Source organism: Cryptotermes secundus, unplaced genomic scaffold (assembly GCF_002891405.2).
Source record: "Cryptotermes secundus unplaced genomic scaffold, Csec_1.0 scaffold597, whole genome shotgun sequence".
Lineage (NCBI taxonomy): Eukaryota > Metazoa > Arthropoda > Insecta > Blattodea > Kalotermitidae > Cryptotermes > Cryptotermes secundus.
Genome location: NW_019743156.1, coordinates 906,891 through 926,230, shown reverse-complemented (window position 1 = coordinate 926,230; position 19,340 = coordinate 906,891). Strand labels below are relative to the sequence as shown.

At 39.6% G+C, this 19,340-nt stretch overlaps 1 protein-coding gene across 1 annotated transcript in view; it reads right to left on the bottom strand.

Moving 5' to 3' along the window:
- LOC111873891 overlaps positions 1-19,340 on the bottom strand; it is a 78,372-nt gene that overhangs the window by 23,781 nt on the left and 35,251 nt on the right. The window contains exon 4 of the mRNA XM_023868954.2: positions 8,868-8,994. Coding sequence (XP_023724722.1) covers positions 8,868-8,994 — 127 coding nt within the window. The remainder of the gene's footprint in view (positions 1-8,867; positions 8,995-19,340) is intronic.

Below are 19,340 nucleotides of genomic sequence, written 5' to 3'. Positions count from 1 at the left end.
GTGATGTTCTGGCACATGCTATAATTTCATCTCCATTAATGTCTCCTTTTTTTTATTGCTAGTGGTGTGGGACTAAGTCCCTTGTACTGCGGCCACTTCTGGCCTATTGTACCAGCCACAGATGATAGGTGAGGGTGATTTTGGAGCAATTGGTGGAATGAAAATTGGCAGGGGAAACCGAAGTACTCATAGAAAACGTGCCCCAGCGCCACTTTGTCCACCACAAATCCCACTTGACCAGACTCGGGATAGAACCCGGGCCGCCTTTTCTCCATCCCCGTTCTAACTTTATCTCCTTATCTCTTTTTCCCGTATTCCTTCCACTTCCTTTTTATATGCGAGTCCTATTGTAATACCTTATTCCTTATTTCCTCGTCCATTCCGTTAAAGGACTTTTGTAACTGCAGAGGACGAGAAACAATGTACCAGCGGGTGGCGCATGCGCTGATGAATGGCGTTACCATGCCATCTGTCAGACGCTGAAAGTAACAACTTCTGCGTGTTCAAGCAAATATTAGCTCTTCTGGGATCTGACACTTCATAGTTTGGTAAAATATTTTGACGTTTCGGACGAACACGTTTTTTTCAATTTTCAGAATAGAGGGACACAGTAGTTCATACCAAGACACAGGTACATTTTTATCAATCTAAATTGAGTCATAACTCAGAAGTCATTAATCATTAAACGATGGATAATCGCAAAAGAGTGAGATGGGAAGGATGCAAGGGGGCGCGGTTTTGGTTATTGGAAGGCACGATCCTGGGGTTATCCTGGAGGAACTGAGGAATCCCACGCAGCGTACCAGTAATAACCGCAGAAACTTCAACGGACATTTCCGAAATACGATGCTACAAATCTAACAATTTCGCCGGGACATCCGGTTACATGCCCCAAAGCTTGGAACGACAGAAATAAAATTAAATCAGTAGTCTATTTGGTATCACTCTTTCATATTCGTGAGGTATATGGTTTAATTCTCGTACAGAAAACTATCTGATTCCGTATTTCCTCTGTTTCTCGAGTTAAATGCCTCATACGGGAAAGCGACATGTTACGATATGAAACAACCAGAGCTGAGGATAGAGACCAGTGGCGGACTCTTTTAACAATGAATTTCTAGATTTCATGAGCGCGAGATATGTCTTCAGTGGCCGAGCCACTGTTAGCTTCTCGCAACATAGCCTGGGACGTCGAGGTTCCCACATTTTCAAGAAAATTGGCTCACAGTTGGCGGTAAGTTTGCAAGCCTTACCCGCCAGCCGCCCTTTACTCCCAGGAAGATTCATGGTAATCATTGGAAGTAGAGGCTGAGTCGACCCCAGGGCCATAGAACGGCTAGAAGGATTAGGTGAACTGAAAAATGGAATGATTTAATCGGGAATCGAACCCGCTATCTTCCGGTTTGTAGCATAGTGCCTCAACTAACTACGCTACCTATGATTCCCAGTAAGAAAGAAATAAATTTTCGGTAAACGACAATACGTCAATAACTCTAGATTCTTCGTCCATTGAATCTTTCCTTTGTGAACACAGCAAATAATTTTTGGGTTTAATAAAATCGGGGAATTTCATGATTAGCCGAGCGACTCTTTGCTTCAGAAAAGAAATCCACTTGATTAAGTTAGTTACAATGGTGACGAAAATCATGTTTATACATTCATGCAACGTGTCATGCTTCAAGGGCTGGGTTTTGTGCCTTTCAATAATATTACATTTTATGAGAAAATGTAGCGCATATCAATATCACAATAAACTTATATGTTAATGACTGTTGCACTGTAAACTTGTTTGTTAAAATTTAAAGTGAAAGTTACACTTTGTAGCCTCTAAATTTAAGTAATTATTTTCAATTAAATGTTTTTAGCTTGAACTGTAAAGTCTCCCTCTGTCTCTCTGTGTTCACTACTCCACTTAATTTAGTGGCTTTGTCTATTCCCTGGATAATTTAAAATTTAGTCTGATACTGGATGTGCATGTGAGGTTTCTCCTAGCTCAGTTTCGACTCCAATTATCGGGTACCTGATGTTTACTTTTAGTGCCACTTTGTTTGAAATTTACTGCACCATAGGAAATATGAGGCGGAATTGTTCGCACAGTTGAAAGCAGCAGCTGAAAATGGAGGTTTCATTGTGTCTCTACTCTCCTTTTTTCGATAAATTTTACAACATGATAATAGTACAAAGTAGAACAGGATCAAAAAGAATGAAAATAAATAAAAAACATAGAAGCAAATGAAAAAAATATAGCAAACAATAATCAAAACGTCTTCGCACTTAATTGTTTCAGTTTTATTAACTGAATATTGCACTGAGAGGGAGGACAGTTCTAGACGGCCTGTCCTTCATGTGGGATCACTGGTTATTACGGGATTGGTTTTTCCCTGACAAGGCATACTGCTCAGAAAATACAAGACTATAAAATTTTACCCGTTTTATTATTTCTTCGTTATTATTGTTGTATTGTAGCGTACAGACCCGTTGGTAGGCAAACCCCCGAAACAAATAACAAGACAGAAGCCATTTCTAGGCAGCAGCCATCGCACCAATGGACTGGCTGTTTAGCGATCACGTGGGAACAGCAACAATCCACACGTAACAATAGAGGAACTGTTGGAGTAAAACAATTAACAGTGTTTTCTATGACGTCCGTGCCGAAATGTTATAACTGTGACGGATATGGAAGTTCGTCAGTATCCCATGTGGAGGCGGGGTCGAATATTCCCATCTTAGACCTGATAGTCTTAGGAGGTGACGGAAAGGGAACCCAATGCCTTGCCACCCTGTTCCTGGGGGATGTAAATACGAGGACCTAGTCCTCTATAGTCCATTCGCGGAGACGAGAGAGTCCTCGTAAACAAATGCACGCGGTATATCCTTCGCACTTTGAATGAAATCATGCAGCGATCACGTGATGGGTGTACCATTGCAGGGGCGTCCAAAGTTCACTCTTCGGTCTGAATGCAGATTAACGTGCGTCCGAATGCAGTGAGTACACTGAGTAATTGCCCGCTTTGTCCACTCCTTGCTGTCTGCTGTGGCGACTCGGGCTTGCTTTGTTTACGCTGTCTCGTCTCCGCGAATGGACTGTAGGTTAGTGGAATCTCGAATCTGGGACAGTAGAATGTGGTCATGAATCCCGCTGAATTCAGACCCGAGAACGATGCTCTGTCAAGGACCAGCAACAACTGTGAATGACAGACACATCCTCCCATCAGATAGGATGTTACATAAGGACTACGATCACAAGTGTTCAGTTGACAAAGAAATTGTGGGCGTCAGTCTCAAGGGACTTGGTGCCAAGACGAACTGATTTGCGGTAAGCCGCCAGTCGTAAGGTACACGTAAGTCTGATTCTGAGTGTCTCAGTCAGTCAGTGTAGTAACAGAGTGAGTTGGCAGTCAGTCGTAAGGGCGTCTGAGTAGAGAAGTCTCAATCGATGTATTTGAGAGCCAGCGGGCAACGAATCGAGGGCGGAAAATGAAGAATCTCCAATATTAGAAGCCATTACCATGGAACGACTAGCAAAGACACAGCAGACTGAAAAGGTTTAGCATATGCTGTAGAAGTTTGTAAATTTTGGAGATCAGCGATGGCGTTATAATTAAGTAAAGTCACGGGTCGTATATCAAAGTGGTCAATAAATTCATTCTGCAGTCCACAAATCCCGTCTATAGCCACTCATACCTGCGACGAAATCTTACAAAAATTTGGTTCCCTTTCTTGTAAATATCTCTTACTTTATATTCTCTTTAAACAAGTAATTGCCTAAATACTTTTTGAGAAAAGTCTCTCATAATTTATCACTTTAAAATAAATTATATTAAGGAATTTGAAAAAATCTTAAGTAGTAACATCACAGAAAGGAAGGCATTTTGAAATGAACTCACAACACGATAAAACATTGAGCCGACCTTTACTGATGGCAATAGGCTATGACGTTTTGAAAAGGGCAGTGAAATGAACAAACGAAGACTTTATAGAATGATAATTGAAATAGAAATTTTGTACTTTAGAATATAAGGAATAACATTTTAGTTTAAAACTGACTTGATTAGCGGAACTGTAAGACCAACCTTCCTCTCCACTTCACGATGTTGGGTAAATTGCATGGCTGATTTTCCTCGCTTTACCTTAATTAGATAAACTGCGCTTCACCAACGAGAAACCACACTGTCATGGCCGTGGAAGTTACTACACGTATAAAGTAAATATTATAACGTTCTTGATCGTTCTAAATTTCGCAAAGAATGTATTTCCCTTTGTCGGCTTCTCTTTCAAAATATGGTATATTTTTTCCAACTTCTTTGTTTGTGATAATATTTGTGTATTATATTTCTAACATTTTCAGGCTTTCATAACTTACATTAATTTTGTTTAATGTTGTATCAATAAATTTTATTTTAATTCTCTATTTCTTGTTACGTTCATTAGTCCGTTGCTTCGTTGAATTAAATCCTTCGGAATTTCGTTGGTGTTTACGACTGAGGGAGTTCGTATGTGGGATAATTAATCTGTCTTCTCAAAATCACTGGCCTGGAACAACAGATAACACTTTGACTGACCACCCTTACGTTCCCATATAGCATGATGTGCTACCCAAACTTTTGTACTCATCTACGAGTCGAAATCCATTATATTGACGGAGTCAGATAAACCTGAATAAATCCGAAGATAATTTGCAGTTCTATACCGCTGATTTTTAACAGCTTATGCGACAATATATCAGAAGCCATATCCGTATTCACCTAATTAAAATCCACAATTTTTTTTTGCGGTTATTATCTGTTTATCTATGGCTCTGCAGTCTTTTGTTGGACCTTGATCTTCTAGGTTTCTTAATCGAATACACAGTCGGTAGGACTCCTTGGACGGGAGATCAGCCTGTCGCAATGCTACTATCTATACACAGAACAACACAAACACAGAATAAACGCACACACACATCCATGTCTTAAGTGGGATTCGAACACATGATCCCACAGTTTGAACGGAAGAAGACATTTTATGTCTTAGACAGCACGGCCACTGTGATCGGCTTACAGTTATGATGAATATCTAAATTATCTTCCACATAAATTATATCTAGAAATTAATTCTGAATGTATGACTCGGAAAAGCAAGAAGCATAGAAATTTACGCCATGCAAGAATATTGACACAGGATAGAGTTTAATGTCAAAGGCAAGCCAGGAAATGAGATAAACGCGTAAAGTTAATGGTATTTGTGTTTCTATACTATGTATGTCTTTATATAAGGAAATCTAACCTAAGGGTATGTAACCTCCATCTTTAGATGTGTCACGGATGGGAAATGAAGATGACATTGAAGTGCCTCCACCTTACACCTCACAGCATTACGCCAGGCGTGTAGCTGTAATCTCGGCTATAATTTCACGGGTCTCCGGGTACTTTGTGATTGATTGTTGTTTCACTTCCCATTAGACTACAGTGTCAACGTCACTCTGTGGGCGGCATACTAGTTCACATGTTTCGCAATTGCAAAGGGCAGAATTTTGTGAAAAATAAAATCACCCTACTGATACGGTTATTGAAGTTGCATGAAGTTTCAAAATAGCGGAATTGACAAATGACCGAGAGTATCTGAAACAAAACACGTTATAGTACATTAAGTTTGGGACAGAAATTATAAAGATAATTTTCTTTCAAATTCAGTCCGTATACCGATATTCCAGGGAATTTTTAATTATTGCAATTGAAAAGGAGCAAAACATGTAAAGGTTCACCCAATAAGAAATAAATAAGCATCAAACCGACAGTCGAGGTTAGACCTGAAAACTGAATCAAATTTCGCACTTTGCAAGAACACACTTAACATTATAATCATTATTCATTAAAAACCAGTATTTCGTTAGTTACATTTGGCATAACTGTAAGTTATTTTTCCCATGCTTACTCTTGCTTCGTTTACTTCCTTCGAAACCACAGCACAGCGACATGTTTTAGTGAAAATATTATAGCAATTATATTCCGTATTCTGGAGGTCATGCCTTTACACGTACCTCTGAAATAAGGACAATTAAATTTCATCGCGTTTCTCAGGCCCTCCAGGAATAAGTTTTGACAGCAGTTTAAAATACACTACTTCCCCCTCCTTGTACATGCTTCCTAATTGCGAAGCCATTCGCTGCTGCGCCACCAGTGAAGTTGTTGGAACGTTATTAAATACAGGGACACGGTTATAATCGCTAAGAAGTTAATCGAAGCAACGGGGGAATGTTTTTCTTTTTAAGTTTGGGTTTAGGTTAAATCTTGCACTGCTTCAAAGAATTGAATTTGTTTCGTTTCACTTGCACGACTTTCTGTTCATCATATAACTGAGAACGTTACCTTGCAGGGTGCCAAGGAACGTAAATATTGCTATTCGATACGTATTAAAAATCTTAAAACGTTAATACGATATATTCGGAACTTTGATAAGCTAACAAAAGTTAGAACATACAAGTAGATATTTCCTACATATTCCGGTTTAAAAAGGGGTGGGGGCCAGAACGAAATAAAATCAATATTCGAAAGCTTGTGTTGAATTCCTGGCAGTGTTCCTGAAGTGGGTGGGAATTTGTCACGGACTACTGCCTGCTATCAGCATCACTTTAGCATTCTGATCACTTCTCAACATTGCTGTGTAAACATCTGTTGTGTAAAATGCGTAAAATTATAATGGAAATATTTCTGTCATTTTTTAATAATACCCGAAAAGAATGACTGTGTTATTTATATTACCTATAAATACGACAGTTTTGAAGGACATCGTTTGTCATATTTAGCAGCTTCTTCTAACACAAATTTTTCGTTTAAATTATTAAAATTAAAATTAATTTATAAATTATTAGCTCAAGCGGTTAGTCGCTGGCTTCCCACCGCGGCGGCCCTGGTTTGATCCCGGGTCTGGTAAAGTGAGATTTGTGGTGGACAAAGTGGCGCTGGGGCAGGTTTTCTCCGAGTACTTTGGTTTCCCCTGCCAATCTTCATTCCATCAATTGCTCCACAATCACCCTCACCTATCTTCTGGGTCTGGTACAATAGGCTACAAGTGGCCGCAGTAAAAAGGACTTAGTCCACCCCACTAGCAATAAAAAAAGTAAGTTTATTAAATATATTGTGACGTGGAATACGTGACAATATTCATATATTAATGTGATTTTCTGACTGGGATGAGGGCCCTAAATCAGTGATTTACAATGGCTCCATCTCACCTCTCTCAGATCCTGAAGATCCCTAATTGTAACTGTAACAGTACTGTAGGATACTACCCTTTTTCACAATTTACAGTAGGCCTGGCTGGATACCAGCGCTTGACGTTAGCGAAAATTCGCATAGAAAGTTTGCAGATTGCAGAAATGAGTTTCTGTAGAGCGGCGGATATATATATATATTAACGAATTATAAAAGAAATTGAGATAGCAGAACATGGCTGGGAATACCGAGGAACAATGCAATGGTACAATACTGAATGTTATGGCTGGAAAGCAAGAGCAATATCAAATGTGACAGCCACTCAATGAATATATACTAATGGTCGGAAAATATCAGGGATGTAAGACAAAAGGATGGGAGACACAATTTTAATTATTTTATCCGAAAAGATCCACCAGTTATTAGTCAATTATAGTTACGAAAATAACGACGAACTACTTGAAGATAATATCGCTAAATCCTTAAAAAAGGAACCCTGCTTCTCTTGCAACAGAAGGCTGGGGTCGGTTCAATCGATTTTCGTTGCGAACTCCTATTTTCCATTTTCTAAATTACCGCTTGACGAAGAGACATCTGTCCCACAATTATGAAAAAGTTACTTGCTCCTCCAACCACAGCTATATTTCTAGACCAGATACTTTTTGTTATAATATTGATAGAAACACTAAAAACATTATAAGAGGCAGTTATCTTTATTTCATTTCCGATGCTTCTGTCTTAGTTCAATTATCTTTTGTCCAAATATTTTCTTTGCTAATTTTTTTGNCTGCTTTTACCGGTTCTCACGGTCTCTTTGCTTGCAGATTTCTTATATATTTTTTCTTCTACCCTGAAGATGGAGGCGATACGTTCCTCCGAAACGTCGGTTAACACCACATATACACGGTGCCAAATCCCAGAAGACTGCTTTCTTCAAATAATATATATTCTTTCCTCAAGGCAAGAAATCATAACTTTAAACAATACAAAAATGGAAATGCTTATTATTTAAAAATCTTTGTCAAATTCGTGTTTTTTTAAGTGCATGATGTTCATTGTTGTGTTATCTCGGCAATTCTTCGCACAAAACTTTTAGTCAGCACAGTAAGCCATCCTTACAGGCGTTCTTCGAGTGTATTTAACACAACGACACACTTTTGATTTCCGACCTTAGATGTAATAGTAATTTAGCGAATGCGCCCTTCTCTAAAAAATAAATCTGATAAGTTTCAAGGGCGATTTATTAGGCACAAAAATTTCGTATTCGACCAGCCTCTGAACATGCGCATGCGCGTCTGCTACCTACGCTGTCATGAAGCTGGACTGTGCTGCTACCTAGTGATGCATATAGAAAACCTCTTACCTCCATTACAGCTGTTTTACTTCCTTTGTGTTTTAATCACTGTCTATCTCTCGCATTAAACGTGCAAAAATGATCTATTCTGCAAAAAGGGGAAGACGAGAAGCCTTTCAGATCACCTGACAAATAGTCCAATGGAGCGAGTCCGGACATAATTAAAGCAATGCCTCAGAGTTTTCAATGACAGATTTGACGAAATCTAAGAAAGAAGCTCCTTGATTTCTCACTCAAAATACGAGCAACAAGTGATGGCTGTTACAGTTTGTAAGTCTAGTGATGTGTCATCCACTTTAACATTAATCATGCGTGCTCACCTCGTCCGTGAGAAGGTTGCCGCTAGCTGAGAGGGATTTCACGGCCAGCGGGTCCGAACTCCCGTCCCTCTGCAGCACACCCTCGTAGCCGTCTCCTTTCCGGGCCCGAAAACGGCGCCACAGGAACCTGCAACAAATAGTTACCAGCTTCTGAGTTATTGTTCTCAAGGACATTTTTACTCATGGGTACTCCATTTATGTAACGACATTTAATTACTTAGTTATACAATAAATCGGAGTATGCATAGAGGTGAAGAGGTATGCATGTAAGATTTTGGTGGCAAAGTCAGAAGGAAAGAGACAATTAACAAAACATAGAAATAAGTGAGAGGATAATACTGAAATGGATCTTCGAGAAATAACATGGGGTGGTATGGACTTGATTCATCTGCCACGGGATAGAGACCGGGAGAGGACTTTTGCGAACATGGTAATGAATCTTCAGTTTTCTTAATATGTTCATAGATTCTTGAGCAGCTAAGCGACAGGTGGTGTCCCAAGAAGGACTCAGATCCTTCGACTTACATAGTCAATGATACAATATATGACACAATTGCGGGAACGTACTTGAATAACGAACTGGCATAACGTGAAAAATAAGCTGTATCAAGTTATAGGAATTTCTTCGTGTGTTCGGCCAAAGTAAAATTAGAATTTCAGCTGGGGCACTGACTACCCTAATATTCTTCTTGGTTTTCTTCAGTTCCTCCAAATAAATGTAGAGATATTATGTTAAATTATAAGTTTCGTCTTTCCATTTCTCGTCCGATTACTCGTTCTCTAAGCATCCCACCATTTCACTCTACATTGTCTGAGATACAGAGATCGTTCTTCAAAATACCTAAATAGGAATAAATAGAGAATATGTGTAAAGGAGCTGTGGGTATATTCAAAACACAGCTGCAGAATTTCCTAGAAGCACTGTGGAAGACGATACAAAGTCTCTCTGTATCACCGATCCAGAATTCGAAGACACATACCCTCCTACATACTAGGAATTCTAAGCATTCGACCTCAATGTATGATAACATCGACCAAAATTTGAGGCTGAATGCTTGGCATTCCTGTTTCGTGTTCGAGAGCACTCAGCGTGAATGCTCTCGCAGAACCGTGGCCAGACTGCAAGACTGATCTCGGTTCTAACAGAATGACGTCAAAGTCGTCGTTGTTACGTGACAAGTGTAAGTAAAATGATTTTCAATGAGAAGGGATTGAAAATTAAGTGTCTGTATAAGTTGTGCACAATTTAGAATAAGGTACATTATTTTGATAAATATGAAGGAGGTGATCTCAGAATAAAAATGACTGAAGCAGGATATAAAATTTTATTTTACAAATATTTTCACACGTGGAAGTTTTAGCGAAATTCCATGCATGCAGTAATTGCTACATTTCGAAAGGTTAAGAATCGTGACATACAGACGTTTCGAGCAATGGATATATAGATACACTTATTCTTAATCTTGGCCGTAGATGGATGTGAGTGGACAGATATACGCTTTAGTTAATTTAACCCGGGAAGGAAATCACGGTACAAATTGGATATGAGGCCGAATGGGTCCCAGAGCCCGTCTGCTGAAAGCCATTAAGGATAATTTTTGGTCCTGCAGGAATTGGACCCATAATCTTCTATCGTGCATCCCCTAGCCTAGTCATTCTACTGACTTAGTCACAGCGGTTTCTAGATCGCTGCTATAGGAATTAACGTTATTTATTCCATAAATGTGTTTCAATAACTTTCGAATATCTAAAATTATATAGGAATGCAAGACATGTATGACATGTAAACAGGAGGGATGAGACAGAGTAGAGAAATCGACAATGTAATTCCAAACCTGCATCTAATCTTGAATGCAAAAGACAGAATGAAATAACTGTGTTTAAATAAGGTCAAAATGAATCGTATTTATTAAACAACCGTAGAATTCTAACATTTATTTCCCGAACATGAAAAATTAAATATATTTTATATACGTAAATATTTCAGTACAATACTGAAATTTCCACAGTACTACTAAAAGAATATGTGCTATATATCCTCAATAATTTTTATACCAATTTAAAATTTTAACTTTCCAGAAAAGCTCTGTGTCTCTATATGCTCAATTATGTATTATTCATGTTCTGGTGTATAACATTTTTGTTACATCCATCTTCCTGAAATGTGCCCCAAGAGATTTCGCGCAGTTGGCTCTGTTATTTGTTGCGAAACTTGTAACTCTTGAAGAGGAGGTTGGAGGGGCAAGGCGAGGCGTGGCAGCTAGGGGCCCAAGAGTGTGATTGAATTACTGTATAACTTGTGTGCCTCTGCTTCTTTACAAGTGTCAAAAGTTCTCCGCTGAACACTGCACTACAGAGTCACGTGATTAGAGAACAGTATCGCGTCTGCTTACTCTACCAAGTTGGGAATAACTGATATTCATAATATTCAATGTCGAGTTTTGGTCACCGGATGCAACTGAAGAAGATATTGGTAAATGGATAAAAGTTATATAAAATATACCACACGAAAAATAACAATATAAGGGCCTGATACGTTTCTGCACTATACATAAAAGTAGATAAGAGAATGTACGCATAAAAGCAAATTCTTGCAACCGGAGCTTACTCTAATGTCCGTTTCTCATAACAAGCATTGAACCACTGACATTCATCAAATATGACGGCAAATTTCTGTTACTGAACGCCACAAGAAGTCACAATTTGTAAATAAACATAAAATATATGGGCATGTGTAGTGTATAACATTTACAAGAGAGAATAACACAGCGACCTTGCGGAACTATATCATGGAAGCTATTAGATGAAGAAACATTCCGTGAACTCCTGTAACAGGAGCTTAACTTTATGTCCCTTTCCACGTAGAATTTTTAACTATTTACACCGATGAAAACTGGTGCTGTTTCTACCAGACGTAACCACAGAAGGAAGAAGAAAATATGACGGTCCTACAAAACTCGATTGTATATCAACATAAAATCCACCTTCGTTGTTTCGGACAATTTACTTCATTCTGATTTACATATAAACAACATGAATTTGCTTATAGGCTTACATGGAAACCTATATATAAATACGTTTCCTGTACTGAATTGCGTGAACTGGTGATTCGTTCAGAAAGTTAACAACTGAGACAGGCAGGATTTCTGGGCCCTTGGACTTTTACCATCATCCGGTATTCTAGAAAATAGAAAACATGACTTTCGGTAAATGGATCTATTTCCGTCCTCAGGTGAGGTGGGGGAAGACATCTACTCAGATCCCTGTGTCCAGTGGTTGAGGTTAACTCTAAGGGAACCAAATGAGTAGGTGTCTTCACCTCCTCACCTGAGGACGAATCAGATCCACTTTCCGAAAAGTCGTGTTTTCTCTTTTCTAGAATACACGACGATGATAAAGGTCCAAAAACCCAGTAATCCTGTGTTTTATACACAATCGTCAGATCCCCTTAGAATATAACTGAGACAGGACTAATCATTAGTTTCCGTCTCGATGGACATGATTATTTGAATCGTCGCAGTTTTCCTCTGCCACCTGCGTAGCCCATGCGAAAGCTAAAATTAGTAACCCCAGATCAGTATAAAATCGCCGGTTGAATGAATACACGCGTTACAAAGGAATCCATTGCAATACAGTTTTGGAAATTTGTTCCTGCATGCATTGTTGCTGAAAACGATATTTCTGACTTCTAAAGACATTAGGAATAGCCTCACTGGAACGGATGAGGAGATGCGGAACTTATGAGAGGGCGTATATCTGCTTCAACGTCCATATCCAGCCCTTCCATAACACAGCTCCCCTTTTCTCTTCTCATTGTTTCTGGGATAGCTACAGCTTCTCTTATTTTGGTATATTGCAGTAGCGGTTGTGACCCTAGAATCATTGCAGCATTGACACAATTTTTCGTAGAGAAGCCAATACACCCGGGTGAATTCTTTTATTGTGAAGTTCTGTCTGCTGCAAAAGGCAGTGAATATATATTTCCAGTACATGAGCAGTTTGCGAGATAATATCGCTACTATTCGCTTCCTTCAGTTGCTTTGTGTACGCTGCAGAAATATTAGAAATGTTTTTTTTTTGTTTTAACAATACAAAAAAGTGGAACGTCGAACTCGGATCCCCTGCTTACTGAAATGGATTTTCTATGGCTTGAATGATAAGAATGTGCTTGTGAAACTACAGGGACAATAAGCAAAAGGAAGAGGAATGAATCGATCACAAAGATAAAATTTATTGTTGTTTGAATGATCTGCAGTCAGAAGAACATCATCCAGATTTTGCTGACAAAATTTTGCTATGGAGAGTAGAACCTGCGATATGACATCTGCAGTCTCACAGAGTTCACCGACAATACTTAGCAATTTTCTTAATTCCTACCAGACTGTAGAGTCACATCCTAGACAATGACAATGTTCAAAATTCGTTTTGTTGTCCAATGACAATAACACTATCATCGTTCCATTACCATGCTGTACTTACTCTCATTTTTATAAGCCTACTTTAATTGTTTTGAAAAGAAAAGTTCTGGGAAGAACTAATGGCATATTTTCCTTCATACGACACGGACTACATAGAAAAAGACGAGTCTAATATTTCTTCTATTGTTGCATTTGTATACCTTTACTGCTGTAATATTTTTACCAAGCCATACCCTAACAATGATAAGGAGATATTTAATGAGCCGTTGCATAGCAACGGTAGGGGTACGCGTACAGACACACAGTCTGATCGGAGAAGTTTATGAAGTACACCGTTTAGACAGGCTTAGGTGCCATATTATGTATAGAAAGTTTAATAAAGATTGATTCAGGAATTCAAAACTTAATAGGGGGGGATACACTGACACACAGACAGCATTGAGACCGCATAAGCCTAATTTTATTTTTACAAAATAAGAAAATTAGGTTAAAAATAAAGGTAGTCTGAGGTCAAGTATACGTGAATCTATACATTCCCACATACACCTTCATGGCATATTGCTTAATTAATTAAGCACAGGAACATCTTTACTTTTTTTACAATATCACCACGCTGTCGTGTGTCTGTGAATCCATCTTTCATTTTTTGAATGCCTTAACAAATCTGTATGTATCTCATGGCACTCTGAGCCCATCTCAGCGGCTTACTTAATAAATCTCCCCCATCAGTCTGTGCGTGTCTATGTGCTTCTAGGATGTTACTCAATTATTGCTTGTGTAGTCGTTGCCGTGTGAATATGTTTACCGAGTTGTTGCCTAGCAGTGAACGTCTATTCTGACTTTACTATTCTGGTTTTCGGGCGTCATATCATAGTATCGAGACTATGTTGTTATTGTTGTTGTTGTTATTGGAGAGGGTGGGTTTCCCCATGCACTTAGACCAAATATTGGTCCATTGTGCGTCCCCCTGTGATATTCTACCAGTCTCTATACCCTACCGGTACTGGTGCGTGCCATCAGTCCCGACTCAGCCAGCGAGTTCGGCCTCTACTGGCTCAGCGGTATCTCGATGCTTCCCCCATCTACCAGAGGCGTTAGAGACTACTGTTGGGCGGGAAATGTCCTGAATTTGGTTCAGAGGTCCCCTTGAGACATGCGGTTCTTTTACGTGCCGTAAAGCTACGACACGGGACCTCCTGGAGGACTTGTTCCCTGAAATTTTCCGCCCTTAAAAATTCCACGACCTCCGCCGGGTTTGAACCCGCGTACCTTGAGTCACGAGGTGGGAACGTTACCCCTAGACTACGGAGGCCGCTATCGAGACTATGTAACGTCGATGAGTAAAAAAATGTGGAGCAGTTGGTGGAATGGGAATTGACGGGGGAAACAGAAATAATCTGAGAAAGCCTACCCTAGTATGACTTCATCCACCACAAATCCTACACGATGTGACCTGGATCTAGCACAGGCCCTTGTGGTGTGAAGCCAGCAACTAACGGTCTGAGAGAAATAGAAGCATAACGCTTGTCGAAGTAGAGTCTACGGACTACATTAGTAGCTTTCCCATCCCTGAGGGATCGTTAGAATTAATTACTTCATCTCTAGCTTTACAGCCGTTCTGGGATCGCTCCTTCTTCTATGTAAAGGAACTGACCACCCAGAACTTTTCCGAATCTGGCTTTAGATTTCACAGTGCTTCAGCGCTGTGCTCAATACGCTTCAGTTACATGAAGTGAAGCAGATTAGCTTTTTAGCTGAGTACGTTGAAAGGATGTGACATATGTGATAGCATTAGGTACGAGTTAAGGACATTTCGAAGGGTCGTATTTTGTGGGATATTGTGACATGAGCGAAGAGCTTTAAAAAAGTCATCCTTTCGTAGGAAATGGCATAGGAAACAAACTGTTACTTCATTAAAATACGAGTCATTGCTAGGCGAGGAATATACACACATCACTAGAAGACATACCACAGAAGGTGTTTTCTGTGAGGTCCGACACGACCCCATAAAAGGAGAACCAGCGAAAATAATCCCGTGTCTACTCACTAATACGTAAACTGCAATGTGTTTAGTCACTTGAAAGTCAATCTAAGTTTCGGATTTATATATTTCTTCCATCTTCAGGATATAATGATAAGTCAATAAACATATCGGCACGAACCAGGCAGTAAAGAAATTCTACAAGATGATATTTTATTTGATTAGTTATAAATGACTCACATTTTCAAAATAACAACATCAGGTGTGATCTATGATCTAATATTGATCGATCTTATTCTCCGAATCTTAATGTCTTCTGTTCTGCCAATAATGGCCTTGAGGAATCTCTCAGCTGCGTTTAAGGCGTTCATCTATTCCTTGAGGATAAATTCCCTCTTCAACATTGTCTCCATCCATGGATTAAACCCAGCCTTGTTCCATCCTCACAGCCATGCCTTTAAGTAGGCTATCTATATTCCTATATCATTTTGACTTGTACATGTGGAAGTTTTGGGATTCTGTCATGCTGCTCTACAAGTTCAGCGTTTTTCTTTGTACTCATCTATTCTCCCGACAGCAGCAAGCGTCAGTGGTAGGAAGAAAGATGGCTGATGAGATGGAAAGGGGTTGGAAGGATGAAAGTGACCCCATTCTTCGTAATCGAGGCCCTGTCAAGGGGTTTATCTGGAGGGTCTGAGGAAAGCATTGAAAAAATTCAGGCTAAGATTCGAGTCAAACACGTTCCCAATACGAATGTACAGCCATGGAAGTACACCACTCCTTTCGGTGATAGGTCTTTCTTTCATCAGTTGCTGAAGACATTTTCCGCCTTTTATGGAACCCAGCGGTTCATTACCTTGTTCGCAACAACCCACTACTGGACCCTATCCTGTCAGATGAATCATGTCCAAATTCTTAGAAGTAATTTTCTTAAGACCAGTTGTAACATTCAGATTGCAGACTTCTGAGATGTGATAGTTACTGATGTTCCAGATTAACACGCTATTTTCATTTTACACCCGTTTTCCTGCGAACCGATGGTAACTGCCTATTAATTAAAAAATGATACGTCCTAGAACTCATTAATCTTTATATTCCACATTAAGAATATCAAATCTGATACCGAAATATTATTTTCCATATGTATCACACACGGAAACTACATTTAAGCTTCCTAAATTTTGTTAACTAACTTGTCCTCTTCTTCAAGAATAATTAGAATGATGAAGTCAAGGCGGATTAGATGGAAGGGCACGTAGCACGTCTGCAGAAGAAGAGGAAATCATATAGGATGTTGGTGGTAAAGTCAGAAGGAAAGATACCACAAAGAAGACAGACGTAAGTGGGTGAACAATATTAAAATGGATCTTAGAGGGATAGAATGCGATGATATGAATTGGATTGATCTGACTCAGGAGAAGGACCAGTGGATGGCTCTCGTGAACACGGTAACGAACCTTCAGGTTCCATAAAATCCTGAGAAGTTCTTGAGTAGTCTGCACAATTGGCGTCTTCTCAAGAAAGGTCAGCTCCATGAGTGAGCGAAGTTTTGCTAACACTTGTGTTCTTCTTAGCTTGAGGTTCCATTTCATAAGAGTGTGGCACTTGTCAACATTTTACAAAATATGAACTTCGTCTCTTCTTTCATTTGTCTTTTTTCTGTTGTTTTTCTTCATTTCGCTATATTTTACTATTTATATCATATTCCAATTCGTAAGAAATATTACGACCCACTACTTTTCAGAAAATCTGGTAGCGCCGGGAATCAAACCCACACCTCTGGATCTGTAGGCAGGAGCTCTGACCACCAGACCACAGAGGCGTCGTACCCTTACAAATAAGGTATATAATTTAGAGAATACAAAATTATTTTGGAAATCAGAGGTTAAGTAACAATTTGCAAATGAAGGTGTGCGTTTATGCGTAGGAAGTTTCGAAGGCAGTTTTATCATGAAAATCTGTTTGGAAAGAAGTTGTGGTTCCGGAAGGCTAGAGGGCGGAAGTTAGCTCAGCCCCATCATTTCCCCGTTACATTTCCTCCACCCGTGTACCTCTGTGTTTCATGTCGTTCTTTTGTCTTTCTTTACTTTGCTTCAGGCTGTTCTTTTCTGCAACTTCTCGCGCATTTCTTTTTCACTTCTTTCTTGTTCTCAAGAGTTCACGCCTTGTTCTTAGTCTTCGGTTCTTACCACTCCCTTTTCTTGGAGACTTAAAAAAGTAGAACTCATTACTACCTCCGTTTCCATCTCTAAAGCAATATTCCATGAAGCTAGAATTACGCTGTATACAGGTATAATATTACACCCAAATAACTACTACAGGATCTAGAAATAAATGGGACTGAACCTAGAAAAGTAGGAAGGGAATTTTTTTTGCAGTGACTGATAACATGACGACCGAACTGGCGAGCTTCTCCCAAATTACACTTTTTAAACCTGAACCTGTCTTATAAGGCTCTTGCGATCGTTGGCTGTTGTCTCTTCGGGCATTTTTGTGAAAAGAGTAGGCTACCCTAGTACACAGGTTTGGCCTTTCACTTTCGCATTACCCGGGCGTAGAATTTCAGCTCCACACCAACCAAATGAAAAGAAAAAGCAATAGCACCTATGAACAACCTCTACAGGCGATAGAGTTTATGACCCTAATGCCGTTCCAAAATATATCTCTGTGTTCTGCCTATTTCGGGGAGACTAGAGACGAAATGTGTGTTGTGATAGATGTAAAATATTACGTGAAGAGACAAAACAGAATAGAGGACAATCATTGGATATCTGGGGTTCTCATGGCGGTGATCATGAAAAGTGATATCTTCTGAGATGTGACACCGTGTATTCTGATACATATTTACTTAGGTTTCGGAGAAATGTGCTAACTCCATCTTCAGTGCTGAACAGTGAGCCGATGAAGAAGGAAGCTCTTACTCTTAGACCTTAAACACTGAGGGAAAACGTTCCATCAAATCTTCAATAAATATCTACCAGACAACACGATGTTACATCCCAGAAGATAGTAGTCTACTCTTCGAAATATAATTCGCAAAAATTTTCTGCATTAGCGCTACCGTGCCCAAAATATTAACATATCAATATATTACGAAGGAAATGTAATGAAAGTTGCAGTTCATTTTCGATTCTGCTAGACAGACAGGCATAGTATTACATATAGAGTCTTGTATTCGGGATGTATAAAATTGGCTTCCCAAATAGATTATGCGCTATTCTGATTAAGCCGCTTTTCATCACTTACGTAGATAAATAAGGGCCTAACTTAAAGTAGTCCACGACCAATTCTTTCTACAAAGTTAGCTACTCACCACTCAGCACCATCTTCCCATCTGAACTTTGCAATTCAGCGGTCAGTAACCCTACTTTTTTAATTCGCTTAGTGGGGGCGTGGAGTCCAACTGGGTCCACTCGGCATGGTGGCCACTGATTGGCTTATTGTAGCCTGTCCCGGTTGATTATGATGATGCGGAATTTGGTGGAATGAAGATTGGCAGGGGAAACCGAAGTACTCGGAGAAAACCCGCCCCAGCGCCACTTGGTTCACCACAAATCCCACTTGACCAGATCCGTGATCGAACTCGGGCCGCCGCGGTGGGAAGCCAGCGACTATCCGCTTGAGCTATGGCGCGGCCAGCCCTACTTAATGCTCCGGAGATTCTGTTTTCAATTATATTGGCGGTGAATTTGTGTTCTAATAAGTCAACGACTCCTTCCTCCTCTTCCTCCTCCTCCTCCTCCTCCTCCTATTCTTCTGTCTTTTCTATTTAGCCCTCTGGCATGCAATAAATGACTTTATTTTGTAAATGACGGATCATACTTATAATTCTAGGTAACATTGTACTATTTTTTATTATCAGGCCTGCTTCACGGGCATTCAGGCCCATTTCGATATACAGTGTCCTGAGACAGATAAATGTTAGTTCTGTCACATTACATCCTTTAATCATCTTCAGAAACCCTTAATGTTTGTTTCTTTCTTTCTTTTCTCGGCCAAATTCACAAACGTGGAAAGTTCAAAAGTTATGTGTTTTTCTCTCTTTATCTCCGGAATTGAATGCACGCTCTGACC